Genomic DNA, 24,846 nt, shown 5'->3' with positions numbered 1-24,846 from the left:
ACTGAGCAAGTGACTTGAGTTCAAATTCTTAGCTCCTCCGCTAACATCTTTAAGGGCTGGATTTGGAAGGATGAGGTGGTGATTCTGGTGGTTGTTTTCTTTTAATACGCTTTCATCACAGGGCCTTCTTGGTGGTGGCTCCCTCCCTGTGGAACACCCTCCCAGGAAATAAACAACTATCTGACTTTTAGAAAACATCTGAAGACGACCCTGTTTAGGGAAGTTTTTAATGTTTGGTGTTTTATCGTGTTTTTAATATTCTGTTGGGAGCTGTCCAGAGTGACTGGGGAAACCCAGCCAGATTGGCGAGGTAATAATAATAATAATAATAATAATAATAATAATAATAATAATAGTCATCCTTCACCCACCCCTTGTGAGGCCACAGCTAGTATGGTAGGGAGGAGCTGATGGCCTTGTATCCAGAGACCGACAAAAACCTGGAAGCAGATGAAGCTGCTTTGGGAAGATTTTCTGGGTGTGTGGTAAAGGTCCTGGTTACTGGCCAGAATGCAGTTTTGCTGGTTAGACCAACAAAGAAACGGCTGGTTGGGCAACTGTTTGACCCTCTGCAAAATGCAAATAAATCTGTTTGCGTAAGCTGGCCAGCCGGCTTTGCTTTACTGTGATATTCACGAAACATTTCCGCTTTTATAGAAACATTATTGTGTTTTATCTCGTAGGTCACAGGTGAGCATGACTAGATTTATTGTTTAATACCGCCCCCCCCCCCCGCCAGTCCCCCTTTGGGCTCCGTTTTGGTTGACACTCACCACCTGACTTCCAATATTAGAAGGTGATTATTAGAGGGATATTTTGATTATGTATTTATTTGTGAGTATCCCCCCCCCACTCCACCTTCCTTTCTTAATGTTTTAAATTGTTCAATTTTTTTTCCCTGGTGGGGGGGGGAGTCAATTAAATCAGGCTGTGTTATTATTTCTTACTTCTTTAGACACTTGGCTCTCAAAATTCCTGCTTGGCCCTTGTGCCTTACACAGAAACCACTGCTTTAAAACCTGTCTTAAAAACAAACAGACAGACAAAAACAGCATTAAGGTTATGTATGTGTTCCATGAGCTGCTATCTGCAAGTACTCTTTCTACATGAGTAAACACAGTGTGTATGCCAGGGATGGGCAATGTACACTGGACATGTATGGAAACCCAGAATTATTTTTATGCAGCTCTCTGCATATATTGTCTAGGAATTATTATTATTATTATTATTATTATTATTATTATTATTATTATCTTCTTCTTCTTCTTCTTCTTCTTCTTTGGCGATCCCTCATAGCCGAGTAAGATTGTCTTCCTTAAACACGGTTTTAACAATGAGTCCATAAGTGACCGTGGAGGCCAATTCTGGATCCACACGTCCTTCCACAGTGGGGACATAGGTTTCCGGGCGGGAGTTGATCACGGTGTGGATTTGCTGAGCGTGCCTTCCTCTTAGTACGTTTCTCCCTTGTGTCCTGAGTTTGAGTGTCTTCAAAGCCATGACACCTTTGGTAAAGGCTGTTCTCCAATTGCAGCGCTCGCAGGCCAGTGTTTCCCAGTTGTCATTGTTAATACTACATTTTTTAGATTTGCCTTGAGACAGTCTTTAAACCTCTTTTGTTGACCACCAGCATTACACTTTCCATTTTTAAGTTCGGAATAGAGTAGTTGCTTTGGAAGATGATCATCAGGCATCCGCACAACATGACCAGTCCAACAATGTTGATGTTGAAGAATCATTGCTTCAACACTGGTGATCTTTGCTTCTTCCAGTACACTGATATTAGTTCGTCTGTCTTCCCAAGTGATGTGTAAAATAATAGTAGTAATAATAATAATAATAATAATAATAATAATAATAATAATACCCTGCCCATCTGGCTGGGTTTCCCCAGCCACTCTGAGCAGCTTACAGCATATCTAAAAGCATAATGAAAACATCAAGCATTAAAAACCTCCCTTTAACAGGGCTGCCTTCTAAAAGTTGTGTATAAACTAGCTTTCTCTACACACAAACACACACAGGAGAAATGGCATATGATGCAGCCACTTTTGTGTCATTTTTAAAGGATCATTGGTGTGCAGAGTCATTTTTGTTTTTTCAACAGCTCACATTAAGATATCAAAGAATGGCTCATGTATTTCATGATTTCAGAGGGCTTAGTATACACTTAGATTATGAACGCAAATTATTTCTTAAGGAGAAACTGAAAAAGCGCAACACCTCAAATCTGAAGAAATGTTAATGAAAAGAGCGGGACTTGTGAGCCTTTTTAAGAGGTGTCTGCTGCAATAAAGAGAGAGAGAGATCTGTGCTGGAAAGGAGTAGAGAAATGAAAAACTTCTCCCCCCTTCCAGATCTGAGCTGATGAACTCATTGGAAGAAGCTCAGCCTATGAAATGTTTGTGCTCTGTTTTGCTGTATTTATATAAATGCCGAGTACTTTTTCCCTTTAAGGGTTGAAGAATGAGAAAGTTGGGAGGCAGGGATTTCGCAGGCAAAATAGCTTGCGTGACGTACGGAGCCGCGATTGCAGGAAATAGAGCGAGGCCGGGTAGACTTCGAACAGCAGCGTGGAGGGACGGAAAGAGAAACTTCAAGCTGATGTAAATGAAGACTTTGCTCTGAAGTTCTTGCTGTGTTTCTGTGTTTGAGAGTGGGGAGCAGGTTGCAGAGCCACCCTAGGCATAAATATCCTTCCTGCAGAAGCTCAGCAGATCTGCTGCAGTTTTATTTAGATTGTTTTGGTGCGACATGCCTCTCCCGTGTCTCCAGGAAGCTGGGCTGTCCTGACATCTGAGCTGACAGTTTCTCTTTCATCTGAGATATTTTAGACTGCTCTGGAAATGGTCTGCCTGCATAGTTCTCAGTGTGTCGACTCTGCACCGTATAGGAATATAAAATAGGTTGCATGAACAATCAGAGATGAATGTGCTAGGGAGATCCTCCTCCTTTGGACTATCTTGTTTTGAAATCCAAATAACTTTGTCTGTTTTTAGCATTTGTAAACCAAGAGAGGTTTGGGGGGTTTTTTTGGTAGTAGCCCTTAGGAAGAGCTCTGAGATGTATTGAATTCCCTTGCACAACACCGCAGCGTATCAAATAGTTGAACTTCACGTGGAAACTATACTGGGGATGTTGTAGAAATACAGAATTCCTTTTAAAGTATTGCTTCATGGTATTAACAGGGTCTTGTTGTTTCTTTTTAAAAATACAGCTTTATGTAAAGCCTATGAGAAATGTACCCACCTGCTTTGTGGTTTAAAATTCTGCTGACGCAGTCTTAAAAGGAAAATGTGTGCATGCTAAAAATTTAATCAAGAGACATGCAATAGATTTTCCAGCGTGGAACACTGATTCTGCTGTCTGAGTAGAGTGCTTATAACTCACCAAATTATAGAGTGCTTATAATTTACCAAAACAAACAAACAAACAAAAAAACCCAGCCCTTTTATGTAGGATTTTATGCTTAATGTATGTGTTTCCTTCTTTTAGAAAAAGATGAAAATGCTCTGAATGGGGAGGATGACAGAAATCAGAAGGACCCCTATTTTGTGGAAACACCTTACGGTTACCAGCTTGATTTGGATTTTCTCAAGTATGTGGAAGATATACAGAAGGGAAATACTATTAAGAAACTGAACATCCAGAAAAAGCAGAAAGTGACGCCACCTTTTTCAGCCGGCAAAAACACCTCTGGCCAATACAGCGGGTGGACATCCAATGAATCTCTGTCTTCATCCAACAGTGATGAAAACAAACATTCGTCTTCGCTCTTTGCAGCACGAAGCCCAGCAGCCGCCGCCCCGAGACCGTCCTTGTCCTTTGAAGCCTCTCCAAGCTTCCTAACTATCCCCGAAAGCAAACAGCTCCGGCCTCCTTCGCCACAGCCGCCTCGGCACAACCTCCGCGTTACAAAAACTCTCATGGAAACACGGAGGAGATTGGAGCAGGAGAAGATGGCGATGCAGGCAGTTCCAGGAGAATCTCGGAGGCCGAGGCTTTCCAGTTTTGGAGCCATGGGCTCCACAAGTTCCCTCCCTTCCTTTGTGGGGTCCAGCGGCCACAACCAGATGTCTCAGCAGTTTCAGAACGGATACCAGGGCAATGGGGAATATAATCTTTATCTCGCATCCTCTCTAGGGAGCTCCATCCGCCACAGCCCCTTGAGCTCAGGGATATCGACACCGGTGACTAACGTCAGCCCGGTGCACCTGCAACACATCAGGGAACAAATGGCCATTGCCCTCAAGCGCCTCAAGGAGCTTGAGGAGCAAGTCAAGACTATCCCCGTGCTCCAGGTTAAGATTTCAGTCTTGCAGGAGGAGAAAAGGCAGATGGTAGAGAAGCTTAAAAGCCAAAGGGGCGTCAACCAGAACGACGCAGGCCATTTCAGAAAGAGATCTTATAGCGCAGGAAATGCGGAGCAGTGGAAGCCCCTCTCTCCGGCCAGAGGGGGTGGCGAACTCTATATAGACTGTGAGGAAGACATGGGGAGCGTGGAACATAGCTCAAAGAGGGTGGAAGAGTTCAGGCAGTTGACTGCTGAAATGCAAGCCTTGGAGAAGAAGATCCAAGACAGCAGCTATGACGTTCCATCTAACCTGCGAGTGAACCGAGCGAGTGCAGCGAAAGAGAGCAGATCGGTTGCCGTGGGCACAGAGGAGAACATGAACGACGTTGTTGTGTACAACAGAGCTTTGATAAAGTGCAGGGATGTAGCAGTAGGAACAGAGCAGAAGACTAAAGATTCGAGCGTCGGGGTGACGGAGGGGATGCTTGGCCTGCCTACAGAGGCCGAGAGGGAACTAGAGCTCCAGCATCAGACCATCGAAGCCCTCAAAGATAAGATCTACCGGCTGGAAGTTCAGCTGAGGGAAACGACTCATGACAGAGAGATGACCAAATTAAAGCATGAGCTCCAGGCAGCTGGATCAAGGAAAAAAATGGACAAGGCGATGATGGCGCAGCCCCTTGTCTTCAGTAGAGCGGTGGAAGCAGTCGTACAAACAAAAGACCAAATGGTGGGAGGTCACGTGGATGTGGTTGATGCATGCGTGGGCAGCCATCTGCAGATGAGCAGCGTTGGAGTATTGTGCAGGCCTCAATCGCACAGTTCAGCTGCGGGCCCAGATGTGCCTATGAATTGGTGGATTGTGAAGGAGAGAAAAGAAATGTGTGATCGTTGCACGGGGAGCTCTCTTGAGATGTGCGACAAGGGTGTGGGCACGGAAAGGTCCGTCTGCGAAACGGGGGTCAACACGGAGGAATCCGTGGACAGATTAAGCCTGCGCAAGACGGAGCTGAAAATCAAGGAAGTTCGGTCCATAGGCTGCGGAGACTGTCCTGTCCAAACAGTCTGCCCAGCAAGCAAAGCCGTTTCCCGCAGCACCAACACGGAACCTGCTTGCAAGGCAGATACTGGAGTCATGGCGGTGCCTCGTACGGCGACCCAGGGAACCAACACAGTGTTAGAACAAGCTGACCAGTTCACCAACATGGACGTAGCTCCCTTGACAGATTCCGGCACCAACACTTTCCTGAGCACTTGCGATAAGCAGACAAACACTGTGATTGTCGAGATGAGGACAGTCGCTATAGGAGATGGAAGGGTCAAGGATGTAAACACGGCGGCTAAAACTCGCTCCATTGGCGTGGGGACGGTGCTTTCTAGCACGGCCAGCTTTGACAAACCCTCCCTAACAAAGACCAAAGACTGTGGCGTGGGGCAGATCAGTATTAACGAGAACTATCTAGTGGGCCTGAAAATGAGAAATATTGCCTGTGGTCCTCCTCCGGTGTCTGTAGCGCCACCTGGCACAAGAAGCATTGGTGTTGGTGATGACTCTGTTTCTGACTGGGGGAACCTTGGGCTGGACAGCCCATTCTCTCAGCCCGAGATGAAGACCGGCTTGGATCATTACATCGAACGGGTCCAGAAGCTTGTTCAAGAGCAGCAGATGCTACTTGCTGAAAACTATTCTGAGTTAGCTGATGCATTCGGAGAGCCGCACTCACAGATCGGCTCTATTAATTCTCAGCTCATCAGCACTCTGTCCTCCATCAACAGCGTCATGAAGTATGCAAGCACCGAGGAACTGCGCAACTTGGATATGTCGAAGCAGTGCGCGGAGAGAACTTCGGCAGCAGGTATGTTGGAGGGGGCTTTCTTGCTTGCTTAAAGGTTGCTGGTGCCTTAAAAGGAGGGGCACGAGTCGCTCTCACCAAACTGCTTATGTCATGATTTGCCTTTCCAGGACTGAAAGGATTGGGAAGGAGATGCCAGTCTTAGATTGCAGTGAATAGATAAAAGCGGTGTCAGTGCTTGAATACCTAAAATGCCTAAAAATACCCAGTGACTGGATAATCGTCTGTCCTGTTTCCTGGGAATTTAACCTTTATATAGTTCAAGATCTTAAGAGCTCAGACCCCTCTTAATGGCAGGAAATGATTCTAAAATTATGGCCAGAGGTATTTTATAGAGTAGAACAGCTATTACCACAGTTGTCTCATTTCTGTGAACGTTTTGCAGACTAGGGACATTTGCTCCCACTGCCTTTATACTTTTGATTCGTCATAACTAATTCTGTTTCTCAGTTTTGCTTACCTACAGATCAAGGCAGGTCTGTCATTACACTGCTTCCCCTGTCCTATGGACACATGTCCTTAGGGATGCTGGCTGTTACGCACACAATCTGTGTGATCTGTAATTATTAGTGTCGTAATGGGACGGGTCCAGATTTTGTACCTCCCTATGGTGGTCTGGTCTTTTTAAAGTGATTTCTCTGAACAGCCATCATACGCTGACCATTATCCCAGCCCTCCATTATTTAACAATGAATTTGCACCACTGCACCTAATCCCCATGTCTTATGTTCTCTGTAAGGCCTGGGCCTTACAGCTTCAGGCTGCAGGTAGGGGCTCACTTGGCTCAAATGCTTTTCCATTCAGAAAATCCCCATCGCAGGTACAATCTTCTCTTTGTCCAATTTGCAGGAATCTTTTTTTTAAAAAATAAAAGTTTTAAGTGGCTGTTTATGATAGATGTAGGTTTCCCACTTTAGAGAGAACTGGGTCCTAGACACTTGCATGAAATTAAGCCTTTATTTTAGCAGAAGCTAAACCTGCTGGGTGATAGCCAACAAATTTATAGTCCAGGTAGATCTGTTGAAATTAATGAACATGGGTGACACGAGGCTCATTGTTCTCGCTGGATCTACTATAATTTAATTAATTAAATTTAATTTATAGTATAATTTAATTTGCTGACTTTTCCCACTGCTTTTGATTTTAGAAGCCCTTAATTGATTTACAAAAGGGATACAATAATTTTACTTACACAAAGTAACTTTTAAAATTGGTGTGGGAATGTCACACAAGTTTCCACTATTTGTTTTTAGTGAAGCGTGCCATATAGTGGCTATTGAGAGCTACATTGCTACTTGTTTTTTTTTTAAGAAAATATTTTCCGCACAGACCTCAAGCTTAAAATATTTAGAGGCCTTAAAATGAATGGCAGCCCAGTCTCTTAATGCGTTAAGTCATAGTAGTTCCATGTGTCAGACCAAGTCTCATGCAGCCTTTGAGAGTTGGCCTTCTTTTGCAACAACAGTTCTGTATCTTTCAAAACGTTTCCCCCCCCCCCTTTCCTTCTTGGAAACTGCCACAGTGGAAACATCTTGTTAAATATTTGCAGTTGTTTAATGTGTGTATAGGAGATGTACCAGGATAATAATAAGAAAAACAAAACCATCACGGATTCCCAGAAGGAAAAGCACATTTTGAAAGACGCTGGATTTTACTGGGCCATTTCTTGGGAGTGAGGGAGAAGAACAAGGCAGAAGCCAATTCCAGCTTCACCCAGCTGCCTATAGCATCTTCCAGGAAGAGCTCTTAAAAATTGGAATTTGTATCCTTCCTCATTTCACTGGATGCATTTTGCTGTCATGAATCAGTCGGCTTTCAAAGCTTAGCTTTTCATGGTGTTCCACAAAGACTCCACGTTTATTGGAAGAAACTAGAAATAATTTATTCTCAATATGCTGAAGGACCATTGTCTCTTTAAAAAAACAACAACGCTGTATTTTATGTCTTGCTTTGTAAGCACTCTGAGTCATGGCTAATAAATGCTTTAAATAAAATAAATGAATACTCCACCCCCTATTTTGGCAGCTACCTTCCTGCAGAATGTCCAAGAGCATCTTTTTCTCTGGAAGACAGAGGTGTGAGATATAGAAGTAACCAGCTTCATTTCCAGATGTTAGATTTACCCCATGGGAGGGACTGTTTATTATTAACTTTTTGCTTGTGGTCATTGAACCGCATTGCCTTTTTATACAAGTAAAAACTGATGTCCTTGAATTCTGGAAAGAAAAGCAAGATGGTAATTTTTTGAAAAATTAAATAAGTCCAGTGAAATATCTTCAATATGTTCAAATTGTTTTACAGATAACATTTGAAGATATTTCACTGGACTTATTTACAGGGAACCAGGCAGAGGGCCTTCTTGGTAGTGGCGCTCACCCTGTGGAACGCCCTCCCATCAGATGTCAAGGAGATAAAGAATTGCACAACTTTTAGAAGACATCTAAAGGCAGCCTTGTATTGGGAGGTTTTTAATGTTTGTTGTTTTATTATGTTTCAGTATATGCTGTAAGCTGCCCAGAGTGGCTGGGGTAACCCAGCCAAATGGGCAGGGTAGTAGAAATAATAAAATTATTATTATTATTACTACTACTACTCCTGCCACAGCTTCTGTGACCAGGATGCAATAGAGGGGAGGTGTCTATTCTTGGCATCCAGTGAAATGTGAGCATGTTTAAGAAGTTGGTTTCAATGTAGAAGAGGCCAAGCAAGCGCAAACAGGAGCAAACTGTTGTGCATTGTGGATATTTGAGGCATTTCCAAATATAACAAAATACTAGAAATTGAGTACAGTGGTACCTTGGTTCTCAAACTTAATCCGTTCCAGAAGTTCTTTCCAAAACTAAGTGTTCCAAAACCAAGGCACGCTTTCCCATAGAAAGTAATGCAAAATGGATAAATCCGTTCCAGAGTTTTAAAAACAACCCTCAAAACAGCAATTTAACATGAATTTTACTATTTAACGGGACCATTGATCCATAAAATGAAAGCAATAAACAATGTACTGCAGTCTCACAATCCATCAGTAGCTGAACAGTCACGAAAACAAAACAAAAAAGGAGCCACAAAAACGCAAAATAAATAGCAAAAACTGACAGACCTCAGCATAACACTCAAAATGGAAGTGTGTCACTCAAAACGGAGCACATTCGGCTTCCAAAAAAGGTTTGCAAACTGGAACACTTACTTCTGGGTTTGCAGTGTTTGGGTTCCAAGTTGTTTGAGTACCAAGGCGTTTGAGAACCAAGGGACCACTGTATAACAGAAACATTAAGCCAGAAGCTTTCATGGTTCAGTAATCCACTCCTTTCTTTGCTGACAGCAGACAATTTGTTGCACGTTCCTCGTGGCCACCCTGGTAGTTCTCATTTAGTTTCAAGCTCCCAAGTGCTGAAACTGGGTCAGGAGATGGGGACAATAAGCAAGGAGAAGACCACCCTAGTGGGAGCAGGACTGGACCGGACAGCCTCGCCCTCCCAAGACAGCACCATGTCTCCAATTAATCTTACAGATGACCAGCTGGCCTCTGGGCTTTATGGTAATTTATTTATTATTGCTTTATTTCTTTTTTGCTTTGTTGTTATGTGTGCTGTTGTTAGTTTGTAAATAAACCTCTCTAGCCACTATGGCTTCTTCGTGCACCACTCTCGAGTGGAACTTTTTTAGGGAAAATGTCATTAATTCAAGCAGGAGAAATGTAATTCATAATAGAATTATACCCTTGCTCCATGCCCATTTGGTTAGAGGGTGATGCTGATAATGCAAAGTTTGGGGCAGCTACATATTCCACAAAGTCCCTACGATTCTATTGTTGCTGACAATATAAATATCTCAGCAACCCAAATATAATGACACCTGTCTCTTACAACACGAAGGAAATGTATACAGTTGTACCTTGGATCTCAAATGGCTTAGTTTCTGAACGTTTTGGCTCCCGAACGATGGAGAACTCGAAGTTGAGTGTTCCGGTTTCTGAACTTTTTTTGGGAAGCCGAACGTCCGACGGCGCTTCCGATTGGTTGCAGGAGCTTCCTGCAGCCAATCAGAAGCCGTGCTTTGGTTTCCAAACGTTTTGGAAGTCAAACGGACTTCCAAGGCACGGCTGGATTTCAAAGTAAGCTCTAAAATCACTTGTGTCTCACGCGTCTAAATCCCTTTTGAACTCCCTTTTACATGTTTGCCGCCAGGCTTATTCAAACAGTTCAGAAAAATGTTTTAGGTAATAACTAGCTGGTGATCTGTTTCAATTTTTGTTTGGTTTTTGTTGTATTATAATTGTATCAAACCGCTTTGCTTTCTTAATTTTTTTATTTTTTGGTGGAATTGCAGTATACAGATTTTTTAATATATATATAAATAAATAATCCAAAGGCTGGGAGAGGAAGCAGCTGGGCATGGGGAAGAGGCATCAGGAGAGGGCTAATTTGCAGTGCATTATTCATTGGGACACAACTTTATGTGCTTATAACCACACCAGTGGGACACGGGTGGCGCTGTGGGTTAAGCCACAGAGCCCAGGGCTTGCCGATTGGAAGGTCGGCGGTTCGAATCCCCGCGACGGGGTGAGCTCCCGTTGCTCAGTCCTTGCTCCTGCCAACCTAGCAGTTCAAAAGCGCATCAAAGTGCAAGTAGATAAATAGGTACCACTCCAGTGGGAAGGTAAACGGTGTTTCCGTGCGTTGCTCTGGTTTCGCCAGAAGCAGCTTAGTCATGCTGGCCACATGACCCGGAAGCTGTACGCCGGCTCCCTCGGCCAATAAAGCGAGATGAGCGCCGTAACCCCAGAGTTGTCCGCAACTGGACCTAATGATCAGGGGTCCCTTTACCTTTTAACCACACCAGTACATCTTAAATCTATAGGTGAACCAGAGCAGCTGGGCTTTAAGATCTGAAACAGCAGCACACATAGGGATGTGAAACCTTTACTGAAGTGTGTTCTTGTGACTCTCTCTCTCTCCCCCTCCCCCAGTATGTGCAAATGAGGGCATGTTGAAGTCCATCATGAAGAAAAAGGATGGGAAAAAGGAAGAGAATGGGAAGAAGAACCTGCAGTTTGTTGGTATTAATGGAGGGTAAGGAGTTCCAGGTCTAAAATAAGCTGCTTCCTTTTCAAAGTTATATAAGCAAAACTGACTACAGTCATACCTCAGAAGTCGAACAACGTTTCGGCTCCCAAACGCTGCAAACCCGGAAGTGATTGTTCCGGTTTGTGAATGTTTTTTGGTACCCGAACATCCAACGTTGGTTCTGCAGCTTCCGATTGGCTGCAGGAGCTTCCTGCAGCCAATCGGAAGTGGCGCCTTGGTTTCCAAACATTTTGGAAGTCAAATGGGCTTCCGGAACAAATTCCATTCGACTTCTGAGGTACGACTGTAATGTCCATTATAAAAACAAAAGGAGACTTCACGATATGACAACCTAAGGACTAGCTTTCCGTGCAATAGTTCCGCTTTGTTTTGTGGGTTCCATGTGTTTCTCTGCTGTGTAAAGTTTCCTCTGCATGCAAATCCCCATTTTTCTAGCCCTCAAACAACAACATGCTTTCCACAACTAGCTTTTTATGATGTTGGGAATGAGAGCTGCCTAGAATGTGGCTGCACTTTGCTCCTTTTCCCCACTGCGACATTCATGCCCCACACCCTATGGTCAGGAAGAAGAATATCCTGTTCCATTTTAGCAATTCCACACCATTTCATAAGCCTTCTCTCTTTTTCCATATTAAAATAAAATAAAATAAAATAATAAAATTCAACTCTTTCAAAGCTTTGTGCTTCTCCTCTTCAGGGGAGAGGAGCCTGAATCTTGCATTGTGTACTTTAAGACATTAAAAAATATTATATTCTCTTGTAGCAAAACTTCTCTAATGTATTAAGCGGACAACGTAATATTGTGCTACTGATAGTAGATCACAGCTAGTGCAAACTTAAGGATGTGACAGGAGGGAAAATTCCTTTCATAGCCTTACACTAAAGTCTGCCGCCCAGCGAGTACCCACTCAGCGACCTCATATTTGGCCTGGTCACTTCCTGGTCTGCAGGGTTCTCATTGGCTAATGCCTTTTACACTAAATGCCCATGTATTTTCCAGTTTTATGGTCTTTCAGATTAACTGAACGCAGCTGTCAATTTGCCATGTGTCTAGCAGACTTGCCCACTTTCAGCGTGTCTTCCTTTTCATAAAAACAAATTGGATTTTCTGCAACGGTTTCTGCCTTCTGACAAGAGCAATTCACAAGAACAGTTGGAAATGGCACTGTATACAAAACAGCTATTAATGCTGAAATGTTGTAATCTTCATGGGGTCACACGGTATTTGCATGAACCAGTCAGGTTTTTAGAAAGTTTGATTTGTTGTCGTACTGTAGTTTTGTTAGCTTTGACTTAACGTCTGTTTGCCCCTACCATTCTGGTGCTTGATTTCTCCTCTACTAGACAGTGCTTTACTACAAATCTTCACTTTTGAACCTTTTGGAGAGAAATGAAATGAAATAAGCGATATTTTAATAAGCTGCTTATTAAATAAAATGAATTTATATGCAGAATTTATACGCAAAATATCGATAGACAACTGAATTTTGTCATGTGTAGGTATGAAACAACATCAAGTGACGATTCCAGTTCAGAAGAGAGTTCGTCATCTGAGTCGGATGATGAGTGTGTTGGGAACGAATATGCTCAAATTGAAGAGAATGGGAGTTTGCTTGCGGTGGAAGGGCAGCAGGAGATAAACACTGGAGATGTTAAGTCTGCCAGGGTGGAAGAAATGGTGGAGGTTCAAGAGGCTGAGATGGAGAAAGTGGAAATCCGTGAGAGGTACAGTTGCCATTTATGCATTCTATTTTTTTTTTATTTTTATAAATTTTTATTGATTTTCCAACATAAATTAAAACACATTACAACTAACAAAACATAGACAAACAAACATATAAACACGTATAATTTCATAACCTCTTTTTCTTAAGCCTTATTTCAACGACTTCCCCGTACCTCCCTTTTCTGCATCCCTGTTTTAAACTTTTCCAGCAACCCCTAATTTCAATTACTTATAATTCACTTTCTTTAATCCTTTTTCTCTTACCCAATTATTTGTCACTGCAATTCTGTTTTACATTACCCATAACATTTTAGCACTCATCAATTTTACAACAGTTCTTAAGATAAATTTTAAATTTCTTCCAATCTTCTTCCACCGTCTCTTTTCCTTGGTCACGGATTCTGCCAGTCATCTCAGCCAGTCCCATATAGTCTATCACCTTCGTCTGCCACTCTTCCAGCGTGGGTAGTTCTTGTGTCTTCCAATACTTTGCTAAAAGAACTCTTGCTGCTGTTGTAGCATACATAAAGAACGTCCTATCTTTCCTTGACACCAATTGGCCTACCATGCCCAGGAGAAAGGCCTCTGGTTTCTTATGGAAGGTACACTTAAGTACCTTCTTAATTTCATTATAGATCATTTCCCAGAAGACCTTGATCCTTGGGCACGTCCACCAAAGGTGGTAGAAAGTACCTTCAGTTTCATTACATTTCCAACATTTATTATTGGGCAAATGATAGATTTTTGCAAGCTTGACTGGGGTCATGTACCACCTATAAATCATTTGCATAATATTCTCTCTTAAGGCATTACATGCCGTAAACTTTATACCGGTGGTCCATAACTGTTCCCAGTCAGCAAACATAATGTCATGACCAATGTCTTGTGCCCAGCCATTTATGCATTCTAAAATGTTCATGTGTTTAGGAGAAGAGTTTGGATTTGATATGCCGCCTTTCACTCCCTTTAAGGAGTCTCAAAGCGGCTAACATTCTCCTTTCCCTTCCTCCCCCACAACAAACACTCTGTGAGGTGAGTGGGGCTGAGAGACTTCAGAGAAGTGTGACTGGCCCAAGGTTACCTAGCAGCTGCATGTGGAGGAGCGGAGACGCGAACCCGGTTCCCCAGATTACGAGACTACCGCTCTTAACCACTACACCACACTGGCTCTAAGGGAAACTAGACCCCAATTCTGACCATTGGTAGTTGTCTACAGCCTAAGCTTTGGGGGCCAAGTTGAACGTAAGACTTATTTTCGGAACCCAAAAGCTAATTCCTGCTTTGTGTATTGCTTAATATTCAGAGCAGCAGTCACTGCAATCTCTTTGTATATTTCCCCAAATTTTCAAAGCATTATTTTCACTTCTCTGTACTTTCAAGTTGCTGTATCTGGAATTTCTACCAGGTGTACCTCTCTTATTTCCCCCTCCCCATAAGACCTGCTCCCCAGTACAATAAAAAGAAAGAGTGAACCAGGGATACCTCAAGCCCCCTTGTAAGTCCTTCCAATTTCTTTTATAGACCTGTTGTTGTTGTTGTTGTTGTTTAGTCGTTTAGTCGTGTCCGACTCTTCGTGACTCCATGGACCAGAGCACGCCAGGCACTTCTGTCTTCCACTGCCTCCCGCAGTTTGGTCAGACTCATGTTTGTAGCTTCGAGAACACTGCCCAACCATCTCGTCCTCTGTCATCCCTTTCTCCTTGTGCCCTCCATCTTTCCCAACATCAGGGTCTTTTCCAGGGAGTCTTCTCTTCTCATGAGGTGGCCAAAGTATTGGAGCCTCAGCTTCACGATCTGTCCTTCCAGTGAGCACTCAGGGCTGATTTCCTTCAGAATGGAGAGGTTTGATCTTCTTGCAGTCCATGGGACTCTCAAGAGTCTCCTCCAGCACCATAATTCAAAAGCATCAATTCTTCGGCGATCAGCCTTTTTTATGGTCCAGCTCTCACTTCCATACATAGACCTGTTAAAAGCATGCAATTTTTAAGGATATTTAATCTACCTGGTCATTGGACAAAGGGCAGATAGGAGGACTACACAGCTGCCTCCATCCAAAACTGTGTTCATAGCCGCAAGATTCTTCCTCTTCTAACGCTGGCTCCTTGGTTTCCTGTGTCATTCCTCCTTCTGAAGTCTGGATATGTCTACTAATCTTTCTAGACTGAGAAATATGCTGAGTGTGGTCTATTAAACCCAAACTCTATGAATGTTAAGTTGCTGTCCCACAATTTGTTTGCACCTCTAATAAATAGGATTCAAACACACGCTGTCCTTTGCATTGTAGGCAGTACTGTATGTGTTTTATTATTTCTTACATAATGAATATACTAAAGCGAGAAATATGGTTTGCAAATGAGAGCCAAAATGAAACATCCGTTGAGTTGGGAGCGGGGTGGACATTGCTAACATGTAGAGTTAAGAGTGTGTCAATAGACTTAAATAAATGGCAGAAATGGTAGCTCAATAATGGCAGAAATCAAATGTGGAAGCTCCTCGTTGATATTTCAGTAGCCATCAAACAATGCATATTTATTTAGTGATGAGTGCCGTTTAATCAGATGCCACTCAATAATGTTTGCATCATTACTATTAATTAAACATCCACCGCTTGATTAGATGGCATAATTCAAATGTATTTGAATCATAAAGCTGGAAATAATATTGCTCCAGTATAATTGACAATCCTGTCCTTTGTGACACAAACATCCTTTGCAAATTAGTCTCTGGCACGATTGTACAATGGCGACCTGAATGACTTCTAGATGCTTGCAGTGTAACATAATATGTCATGGCGTGACCGTGGCTCTAGGGTAGAGCAGCTGTTTTCCATTCAGAAGGTCGCAGGTTCGATCCCTGGTGTCTCCAAATAGGGCTGTCTCAGTTCCTGGAGAGCTGTTGCCAGTCAGCGAAGACAATATTGAACTAGGTGAACTAAAGGTCTGACTCAGTACAGTGGAACCTTGGTTCTCAAACTTAATCCGATCCGGGAGTCCGTTCAACTCCCGAAACGGTTCAAAAACCAAGGCATGGCTTCCGATTGGCTGCATGAGCTTCCTGCACTCAAGTCGCGTCGGACGTTCGGCATTGGAAAAACATTCTCAAACCGGAACACTTACTTCCGGGTTTGCAGCGTTTGGGAGCCGATTTGTTTGGCAACTAAGCCATTCGGGAACCAAGGTTCCACTGTACAAGGCAGCTTCCCATGTTCTTAAGTAACATACATTGGAGCAAGCCATCCATAGGTTCAGGCAGCCAGATTTCTTGTTGCATTGGAGGGGTCTTCAAACGTATTGCACGATAGCTCCTGTATCTACCTGCTTGCCTTCAGTCCTCTAAACAGTGACGTTGCATAAGGGCTTTCAAGTACGAAGGCTTTGTACACAACTGCTGATTCTATACAGCCTTTACCAGTGCTTTTTTTCTTTGGGGGGACGCAGGGGGACTCATACCCCTAAACCTTTTGTGAATCTAAGTTTGGCCTCGTTGAGGGGCATTATTTCAATATGCGTAGGAAAATGAGAGTACATACATATACACACACACACACACACACACACACACATATATATATATATATATATATATATGAAAAAAAGCACTGGCCTTTACACTAATTGGATGGGCTTTAAGAGGGTGGGGAGATATTTTAGGCATTGATCTTTGAGGATACTTTTTCGGAAGCTTAGAATAAAATGTGTAATGCATCTTACCACCTTCCTTGGTATAAAGCCAGTTCATGCCACTGTTCTTCTTCCTCAGAGTAGCTCCACTGTCTTCTGCTGCCCTAAAAAATTCCAAATTGCAGCGGTTGATAAAGAGCATCCTATTTCTTCATCCCCCCTACCCCAAACACGAATGCCAGAAAGTGTCGTCTAAACATAACTTCTTTTTCCCCCTCCTTCAGATATGAATTGAGTGAAAAGATGCTGTCTGCCTGCCATCTTCTTAAAGGCAGCACCGATGATCCAAAGGCTATGCTCAGCAAAGAGATAGTAAGTCCAGTGCCATTTGAAAATCGTATATGCTCTCATTACTTGCCACATTAAAATCTGAGTTGCCTGAGAGAAGTGGTTAGCTACGTGTTTCATAGAGCTGTCTATATGTCAAGACATCACTGCCTGGTTGCTGCAGTTTGCCAGATCCTGCTTGGATGAAGCAAAAAATAGCAAGGCCCATAAAAGGGAAATTTCCCTGGAAATAGCAGGTTGCATTTCCTGCTTCCTGCAGCAAAGCTATCCGTGTAGACCTGGTTACAGGTAGGTAGCCGTGTTGGTCTGCCGTAGTCGAAGCAAAATAAAAAAATTCCTTCCAGTAGCTCCTTAGAGACCAACTAAGTTTGTTATTGGTATGAGCTTTCGTGTGCATGCACACTTCTTCAGATACAGTGGTACCTCGGGTTAAGTACTTAATTCGTTCCGGAGCACTATTTCTGGGTTAGCGGAGTCTGTAACCTGAAGCGTATGTAACCTGAAGCGTATGTAACCCGAGGTACCACTGTACTGAAGAAGTAGACCTGCTAAACTGCTGTGGACACTCGAGGGACCATGGTAGAATGAAGGTAGCCACATTTGTGTGCCAAAATGACCAGGCATGCTGAACCCCAAGCATTCCTTCCCTTCAATAAGAGTGATGGAGGCTTGAATCTAATTTCAGTCCCATCCAAAAAGACTTCAGCCCACTTACCTTCCCAAACATCATTGTGCCGCTAGTTAATGCAGCTATTAATAGAAGGAAAGCATTTTTTAAAAGGCTTGTTTTAAAGCCCCATGAAGCATCCTCAAGCTGCTGAAAGCAGAACTGCCATTCACTTAGTCATGCTTCTGATCTTGGCAGCCCTAACACTTTTGGGAAAGTACACAGGATAGGAAGTTTGCATTCCTCTTGATTATGAAAGTATAAAGTTTGTGTTCCAATGTGGAATGTACTCCAACTCTAGCCAAACACAGGAAGAAATTCTTTCCATCTCTCCATTTTTTAAGTTGGGCTGAAGTATATGCTCTGTGCCACGCAGACGAGCAGATCAAAGCCGATGGGCCAATACTTGCCCTTCAGCCTCAGGTGTCCTCAAATACGGACCATAAGACACACCTAGTTTTTAGGGGAGGAAAACAAGAAATAAGAAAGCAACACAAAGCATCCTGAGCTAAGGGGGAACGCTCCTCCATCTTTGCTCAGGAGGCTTTGCGGGGCTATCCCTGAAGCCAGGAGAGCAAGTGGGATTGGTTCACACCGATCCCTCTTGCCCTCCTGGCTTCAGCCTCCTCTGAAGGGTGGGTGTTCCACAGGGTGGGTACCACCACCAAGAAGGCCTTCTGCCTGGTTCCCTGTAACCTCACTTCTCGCAGGGAGGGAACCGCCAGAAGGCCCTCGGAGCTGGACCTCAGTGTCCAGGCAGAACGATGGGGGTGGAGATGCTCCTTCAGATATACTGGGAGGGAGGAGGTGCTCCCGCAGTGGGGGGGGGATGGAATGGCGCAGCCTGAACCAACAGAATCCCCACGCCAATCCGCGGGCTGGATCCTGAAGGCAATTGGGCCTGATCTGGCCTGTGGGCCTTCGTTTGCCGACTCCTGGTTTTTGGTATCATTTTAGTGAAAAACTATGTTGAGTGTATACACACAGATGAACATGTATGCAAATGCCACCTTAGAGATAATTAGTATTTCTGGAGGGCTTATAGCCAATAAAGCTCAATTTATGTCAATCCTGACTCAAGAGCCAGATTTTCTGAGTTAAAGGACACACCAGTCGCAGATCTGCCCTGCTGGCTCCCTTTCTTCTGTATCACACAATATTAGTTCATATTTCATACTAGAGCTTCTGCTCCATCCTATGTTAAAAGTATGGCTTTTGTCCATGAGCACCAGTTTCTGCTGAAGCAGCTGAGCACACCCTAGAGACGTATGGCCTGTGGTTGTCTATTGCCCTGGTCCTGCTTTTAGCACCAATAAAAGCAATGCAGTGTTAAAAAAGAAAAGCAAACCCAAGTATCCTCACAATTTAAGAATTTCAGATTATGGGCAAATGGGGCTGTTCTCAAATGCTGCATAAATGTTAATGATCAGGGGGAGGTGAATCTCACCAAGGATGGTTCTCTTTTCTTGACAAGAGAGGAGGAGGCTCCTTGCACGCATTCGCGGTTTTCCATGCTTTTTTGTCAACCACCAAAACACTCTCTTTATCTGAATATCCATGAACATACTTATTTCAAATAGTTGCAGGAGGCAGGTAAAAGTCAAGCCCTGTTAAAGCAGACTTTGTGCTTTGTGTGGCAGAAATACTACCCCCATCATTCTACCAGGACACTGAGGTCCAGCAGCGAGGGCCTTCTGGTGGTTCCCTCACTGCAAGAAGCCAAGTTACAGGGAACCAGGCAGAGGGCCTTCTCGGTAGTGGCGCCCTCCCTGTGGAACGCCCTCCCACCAGATGTCAAAGAGAACAACAACTACCAGACTTTTAGAAGACATCTGAAGGCAGCCCTGTTTAGGGAGGCTTTTAATGTTTGATGTAGTACAGTATTTTAATATTTTTTTTGGAAGCCGCCCAGAGTGGCTGGGGAAGCCCAGCCAGATGGCCGGGGTATAAATAATAATTTTATTATTATTATTATTATTATTATTATTATTATTATTATTATTACAGAAGCCAGAAAAAGAGTTGTTAATAATAATAATAATAATAATAATAATAATAATAATAATAATAATGTGGTGGCCTACGAATTTTTGCCAACTTTTGATTTAAAGGAGAAGGCTACTTTTCCTGTAATTTCAGTACTGGAAAGAAACTGCTTGCAACTACAGGCATCCCTTTGAAAAAAAAATTTGTGTGTCTTTGGCAGAGATTTTGTTTAAACACCATCCAGCACGAGTGGTTTCGTGTATCCAGCCAAAAGTCGGCTGTTCCTGCAATGGTTGGAGACTACATCGCTGCTTTTCTGGAGGTTTCTCCTGCAGTCCTCAGATATATCATCAACATGGCGGATGGCAATGGCAACACAGCTCTCCATTACAGCGTCTCCCACTCGAACTTTGAAATTGTGAAGCTGCTTTTAGATGCAAGTAAGTTGGCTGTTCTGAAATGTTTGTGTGATCTCCGTGCAGAGCACTGGGTCCCTCTCCAGCAGAATGTCAGATAAAAGTCCTGGGACGTAACGGTGCAACACAACATCAGCATTTAATGTTTCTATAATTTGTGCCACCACTCCTTAAGCACGACTGATCTCTAGCATCTTAATTCCCAACAAGCAGGTGCAGATAACCACTTCCTGAAGCCACCTGTCCCTTCCTTCCAGTTCAGACCTAGGTTACTAGAGCTCTCATTAGAGGATGAATGTTGCTTCAATAAGGGCTGCAATTGAAAACTGCCTTTCATCATTCTGCATACAATTAAATGAGCTTGTAATGATATGAACAGCTGACACCAGGTTGCCTTATAAGACAACTTGCCAGAACTGGATGCTGATGAACACCTGGTGTCTTAGTTGGGAAGTTCTGAAATCAAAAGTTTCTACAACACTCTTTGAGGGATAATTTCCCATATTTGAATCTTTGAGGAATAATTTCCCATATATTTGAACCTGTGGAGTCCTGGAAGTTTCAGAGGCAAGAGGCCTATTGAATTAAAATTTGGATTGCTTTAATATAGTGTATATAGTGTATGATTATTTTGTAACCTCAAGGTTAATTAGATTTTTTAATTTTTAACTGTTTGCATTTGAATGTTTCCATTTAAATGTTTACTGAAAACTGCACCTTTTAAAGAATATTCTCTGCAGTGGAAACTGGCTTAAAACTGTAGTTTACAGTTCTCTACAAATATTGGCTTAATCTGCTGCTATGACTTCAGAGAATGCATGCTTTTTGCTTCAGTGTCTATTCTTGTCGCAATGTCGCATGTGAATATTTATCTTGGAAACAGCAGCCAATAAATTTCAAGTTTGTGTGACTAGTCATCTTACAGAAATACATGCAATCTGTCTGTCCACATTTTTTTTTTTTAATTCGAATCAGTACATCCAAGACTTCTTAGCTAGCAAGTTTGAAGGCCTTCAGAGCTCCTTTTAGAGACTCTTGGGCAAAGATAATAAACTGGTGTGCTAGGCCTGAACAAAAGCAGTAGCTTCCTTGGCGCTAGGAATTTGCTTCCTCGCTTTTGGCAGTTCCTCAGGGGACCTGAATGCATTTGAAGCCACACAAATGCTGTTCAGTGAAGAAAGCCATTTAACCGGCAAGTCGTGTCTGAAAGCTTTGGAAATGTAAAAAAGTGTTCCTTAATGGCTATACTGTGGTGTAAAGTTGCAGGGGGAACAGTGCAGACACTTTTATATATTTCGGCCACTATTTCACTGTTTTGTGTGATGTTTCCTGTCGTAAATCCGAAGCTTTATCCCTGCATACCTGAAACTCTGGCAGAAGCTGGTACTGTCCGCCTGCAGTTCTGTTCCTAGAATTTTTGAACAATTGCCTTCAAGCTAACTGCCTTAGCAGTTGCATGAAATGTGGCTTTGTGCCCTCTCTCTCCTATAATGCATACAATAACGAGAGTTGTTTGCTTTACTTGGCTCAAGAACCACACTTGCCTCCTTTGGAAGTCCTTCTGAATCATCTTCATTATGTAAGCAATTGCTGAACTTCCAAAAGGGCTGCTCTAGTAACAGACGATTCAGTTCTTTTGTACAGTTGCATCCAACTTTCTCAAGAGACGGTCTCTTCTTCTCCTCTGCAGATGTCTGCAATGTAAATCACCAGAACAAGGCTGGCTACACACCCATTATGCTGGCTGCTCTTGCAGCTGTAGACGCGGAGAAAGAAATGAGAATAGTGGAAGAACTCTTTGCCTGTGGGGATGTGAACGCTAAAGCAAGCCAGGTTGGTGCCGCTGAATTCAGCCTTCATTGCACAGCGATAGACGCTCAGGCTTAAGCTGCCCCTTAGTGTTTCTTTCCATGGTACTTCACTAGATCACTTAAAACAACCACTTCTTATTTCTGCTTTGCTATCCTATGTAAACTGCAATTTCCTGGCATATTTTGCTGGCCAGGCACTCTTCTAGAGTCTGCCTGACTTCCTGGGCAACAGATTTCTGCTCCTACAGTAGGACTTTCCTCTCCTCCCTCTTGATTCAATTCGATTCGATAATCTTCATTGTCATTATGCCATACAGAACAACGAAATTGAAAAATCTACATCAGACATTCAAAACCCAACAAGCCTGCTATCCCAGCTATCCCAGCCTGCTTAGCCCCCTATAAACTGTGATACCCCATTTTTAAATATAATATACTCCCATACAGACTCCTTACAATGTGTTTAAAACCCAAATCACATTTGGATAGAAACTTTTTCTCAGGCGGCTAGTCCTAGTCCTTATAACCCTGTACCTTCTTCCAGAAGGCAGAAGCTGAAAGAGATCATTTCTGGGGTGCGCACTATCCTGTGCTATCTCTGCAGCTTTCTTATGGCACCTGGAAGCATAGATTTGATCCAAGGTGCGAAGAGTGCACCCAATTATCTTTGTAGCCCCACAGCAGATTTTGGTGGGTGCAAAGGGGGGGGCTGCAAGGGGGGAGGGGAAATCCCATAGTGGGAGTGGGAGTCCCCTTGTGCAATGCTGGTTGCTGCCCATTCTAACCCATTACTAGTAAATTCTGTGAGTAATGCAAAATGCCAGATCCCAACCAGACCCTCTTTTGATCTATGTATTTGCATTTTTAATAGGATTTTGGTAAAAGGTGCAAGCATTAAATGCAAATTACTACCCCCCACCCGCAAACATAAGTAAATTACTGCATGCATGTGTGTTGTGCTTCGCATTTTTGTGTTTCTACTATTCACGTTGAGCCTTCATGGATGTTTTTATATCTGCAATTGTATTAACTGTTTTTATATGTGTGCAATAGTTTTATATACGTTTTGATCTTATTGTGAAGTCACATTGAGTTGCCTCGTAGGACAAAGGTCCTAAATAAATAAATAATATACACACACAGTCAACATCTTCCCTTAGACCTGAATCTATTACAGTAACTTAGAATGAAGAGAGGTGTAATATCATCTGCAGTGGGGCGAAGCCAGCTTTCAATCAGTTTGCACATATAAAAACAGTTAAAACAATTACACATCTAATACAGATACCAACTGGGATAAAAAAATCTTCCCTTGTTGAAAAAGGAACATCTTCAACAGGTGCTGAAACGCTGCCCAGAGTGACTGGGGCAACCCAGTCAGGTGGGTGGGGTACAAATAACGATGATGATGATGATGATGATGATGATGATGATGATGTTATTAGAGATGGTTATATTGTAATAAGAGAGAGTTCTAGAGAGGACATGCTGCACCACTAAAGGCCTGGTGCTAACACTGTACAGAACAGACCTCCCGGTGAGATGGCACTTGTAGGAGGATTAGCTGGGTATATAGATGCATAGACATCAGTATTCTGTTTTGTTAGACTGTATAATACCGGACAGAGTTTCTTCTTCTTTGGCGACCCCTCGTAGCTGAGTGAGATTGTCTTCCATAAACATGGTTTTAAAAGTGAGTTCGTAAGTGACTGTGGAGGCCGATTCTGGATCCACACGTCCTTCCACAGTGGGGACATAAGTTTCCGGGCAGGGGTTGAACACGGTGTGGATTTGCCATGCATGCCTTCCACTTAGTGTGTTTCTCCCTTTCGTCCTGAGTTCGAGCGTCTTCAAAGCCCATGACACCTTTGGTAAAGGCTGTTCTCCAACTGGAGCACTCGCAGGCCAGTGTTTCCCAATTGTTGGGGTTCATACTACATTTTTAAAAAAATTTCCTTGAGAGAGTCTTTGAACCTCTTTTGTTGACCACCAGCATTACGCTTTCCATTTATAAGTTCGGAATATAATAGTTGCTTTGGACGATGAGAATCAGGCATCTGCACAACATGACCAGTCCAACGAAGTTGATGTTGAAGAATCATTGCTTCAACAGTGTTGATCTTTGCTTCTTCCAGTACACTGGCATTAGTTCGCCTTTCTTCCCAAGTGATGTGTAAAATGTTTCGGAGACACTGTTGATGGAATCTTTCGAGGAGTTGGACAGAGTTTGATCTGGGTATGACTCCACTATGCTAATCTGTGCTCCAGGAAACATGCATCATTTTTGTTCTCCTCCATGCAGGCTGGCCAAACTGCACTCATGCTCGCTGTGAGCCATGGGCGAATAGATATGGTGAAAGCTCTGCTGGCTTGTGGCGCAGATGTCAACATCCAGGATGACGAGGGCTCCACGGCTTTGATGTGCGCTAGTGAACACGGACACGTGGAAATAGTCAAACTTCTGCTGGCTCAGCCGGGATGCAACGGCACGCTGGAGGATAATGTGAGTTGCCATCAAAGGCCTGCTGCGGAGGGGGAGGAGGGTCAAATCAGCCCCCAGCTGGTGGCGGCTGGAGGAGGAGGAGCCACCGGCCATTGAAGCCGCATTGCCGCCATGTTCAGCTCCACCCCAACACCCTGAAGTCGACCCCCCTCCATCGCCTTTGCAAGATGGCACCTCTGGCTGTGACTGAAATTGCAACCATTATAACTTGAAGTCTTTATAAGGCAATATAGCACCCTGTAATTCTGACAACTGTGGAGGTTTTTGTTTTTGTGTCAAGATTACACATGTAGGAAAGTCGTAAAGAGAAACCTGCCCTCTGGGAGTGTCTGAAATTTAAGAATGTGGTTAATTTAACTGGAACTATCACAGCCAATTCTAAGATGTGATGAACATTTTATCACCCCATTTTTCTTCGTTTGGGCAATATAATGTTCAGCTTCCTAAAATGGTCACCAAATTACTTGGTGTTCTTTGGTCCTGGTGTTCTTGTAATAATTCTACTCCCTCGTTGAGAAGACCCCCTGACCATTGCATT

General features: G+C 43.2%; 1 protein-coding gene and 1 long non-coding RNA gene across 8 annotated transcripts in view; one reads left to right on the top strand and one right to left on the bottom strand.

Annotated features, from left to right (window-relative positions):
• KANK1 (KN motif and ankyrin repeat domains 1) overlaps positions 1–24,846 on the top strand; it is a 126,247-nt gene that overhangs the window by 97,819 nt on the left and 3,582 nt on the right. For 6 of the 7 annotated variants that reach the window (XM_083592863.1, XM_083592865.1, XM_083592864.1 and 3 more), the window contains 8 exons: positions 3,496–6,150; positions 9,467–9,682; positions 11,114–11,216; positions 12,732–12,956; positions 16,862–16,949; positions 19,799–20,018; positions 21,685–21,827; positions 24,108–24,308. In XM_083592863.1, the coding sequence (XP_083448989.1) occupies positions 3,496–6,150; positions 9,467–9,682; positions 11,114–11,216; positions 12,732–12,956; positions 16,862–16,949; positions 19,799–20,018; positions 21,685–21,827; positions 24,108–24,308 (3,851 nt within the window). Of the gene's footprint in view, positions 1–2,524; positions 2,607–3,495; positions 6,151–9,466; positions 9,683–11,113; positions 11,217–12,731; positions 12,957–16,861; positions 16,950–19,798; positions 20,019–21,684; positions 21,828–24,107; positions 24,309–24,846 lie in introns of those variants that run through there. The other variant, XM_083592868.1, reaches the window with a different exon arrangement.
• The window catches only part of LOC310753099, a 119,627-nt gene continuing 108,916 nt past the window's right edge, over positions 14,136–24,846 (bottom strand). Inside the window, exons 2-3 of the long non-coding RNA XR_014543181.1 lie at positions 14,921–15,174; positions 14,136–14,480 (exon numbers count right to left, since the gene is read on the bottom strand). This is a non-coding gene — a long non-coding RNA (uncharacterized lncRNA). The remainder of the gene's footprint in view (positions 14,481–14,920; positions 15,175–24,846) is intronic.

Source organism: Podarcis filfolensis (assembly GCF_964270895.1).
Source record: "Podarcis filfolensis genome assembly, chromosome: 17".
Taxonomy (NCBI): Eukaryota; Metazoa; Chordata; class Lepidosauria; order Squamata; family Lacertidae; genus Podarcis; species Podarcis filfolensis.
Note: the sequence above shows the minus strand (reverse complement) of the source record. Positions and strands in the feature narration are given on the sequence as shown.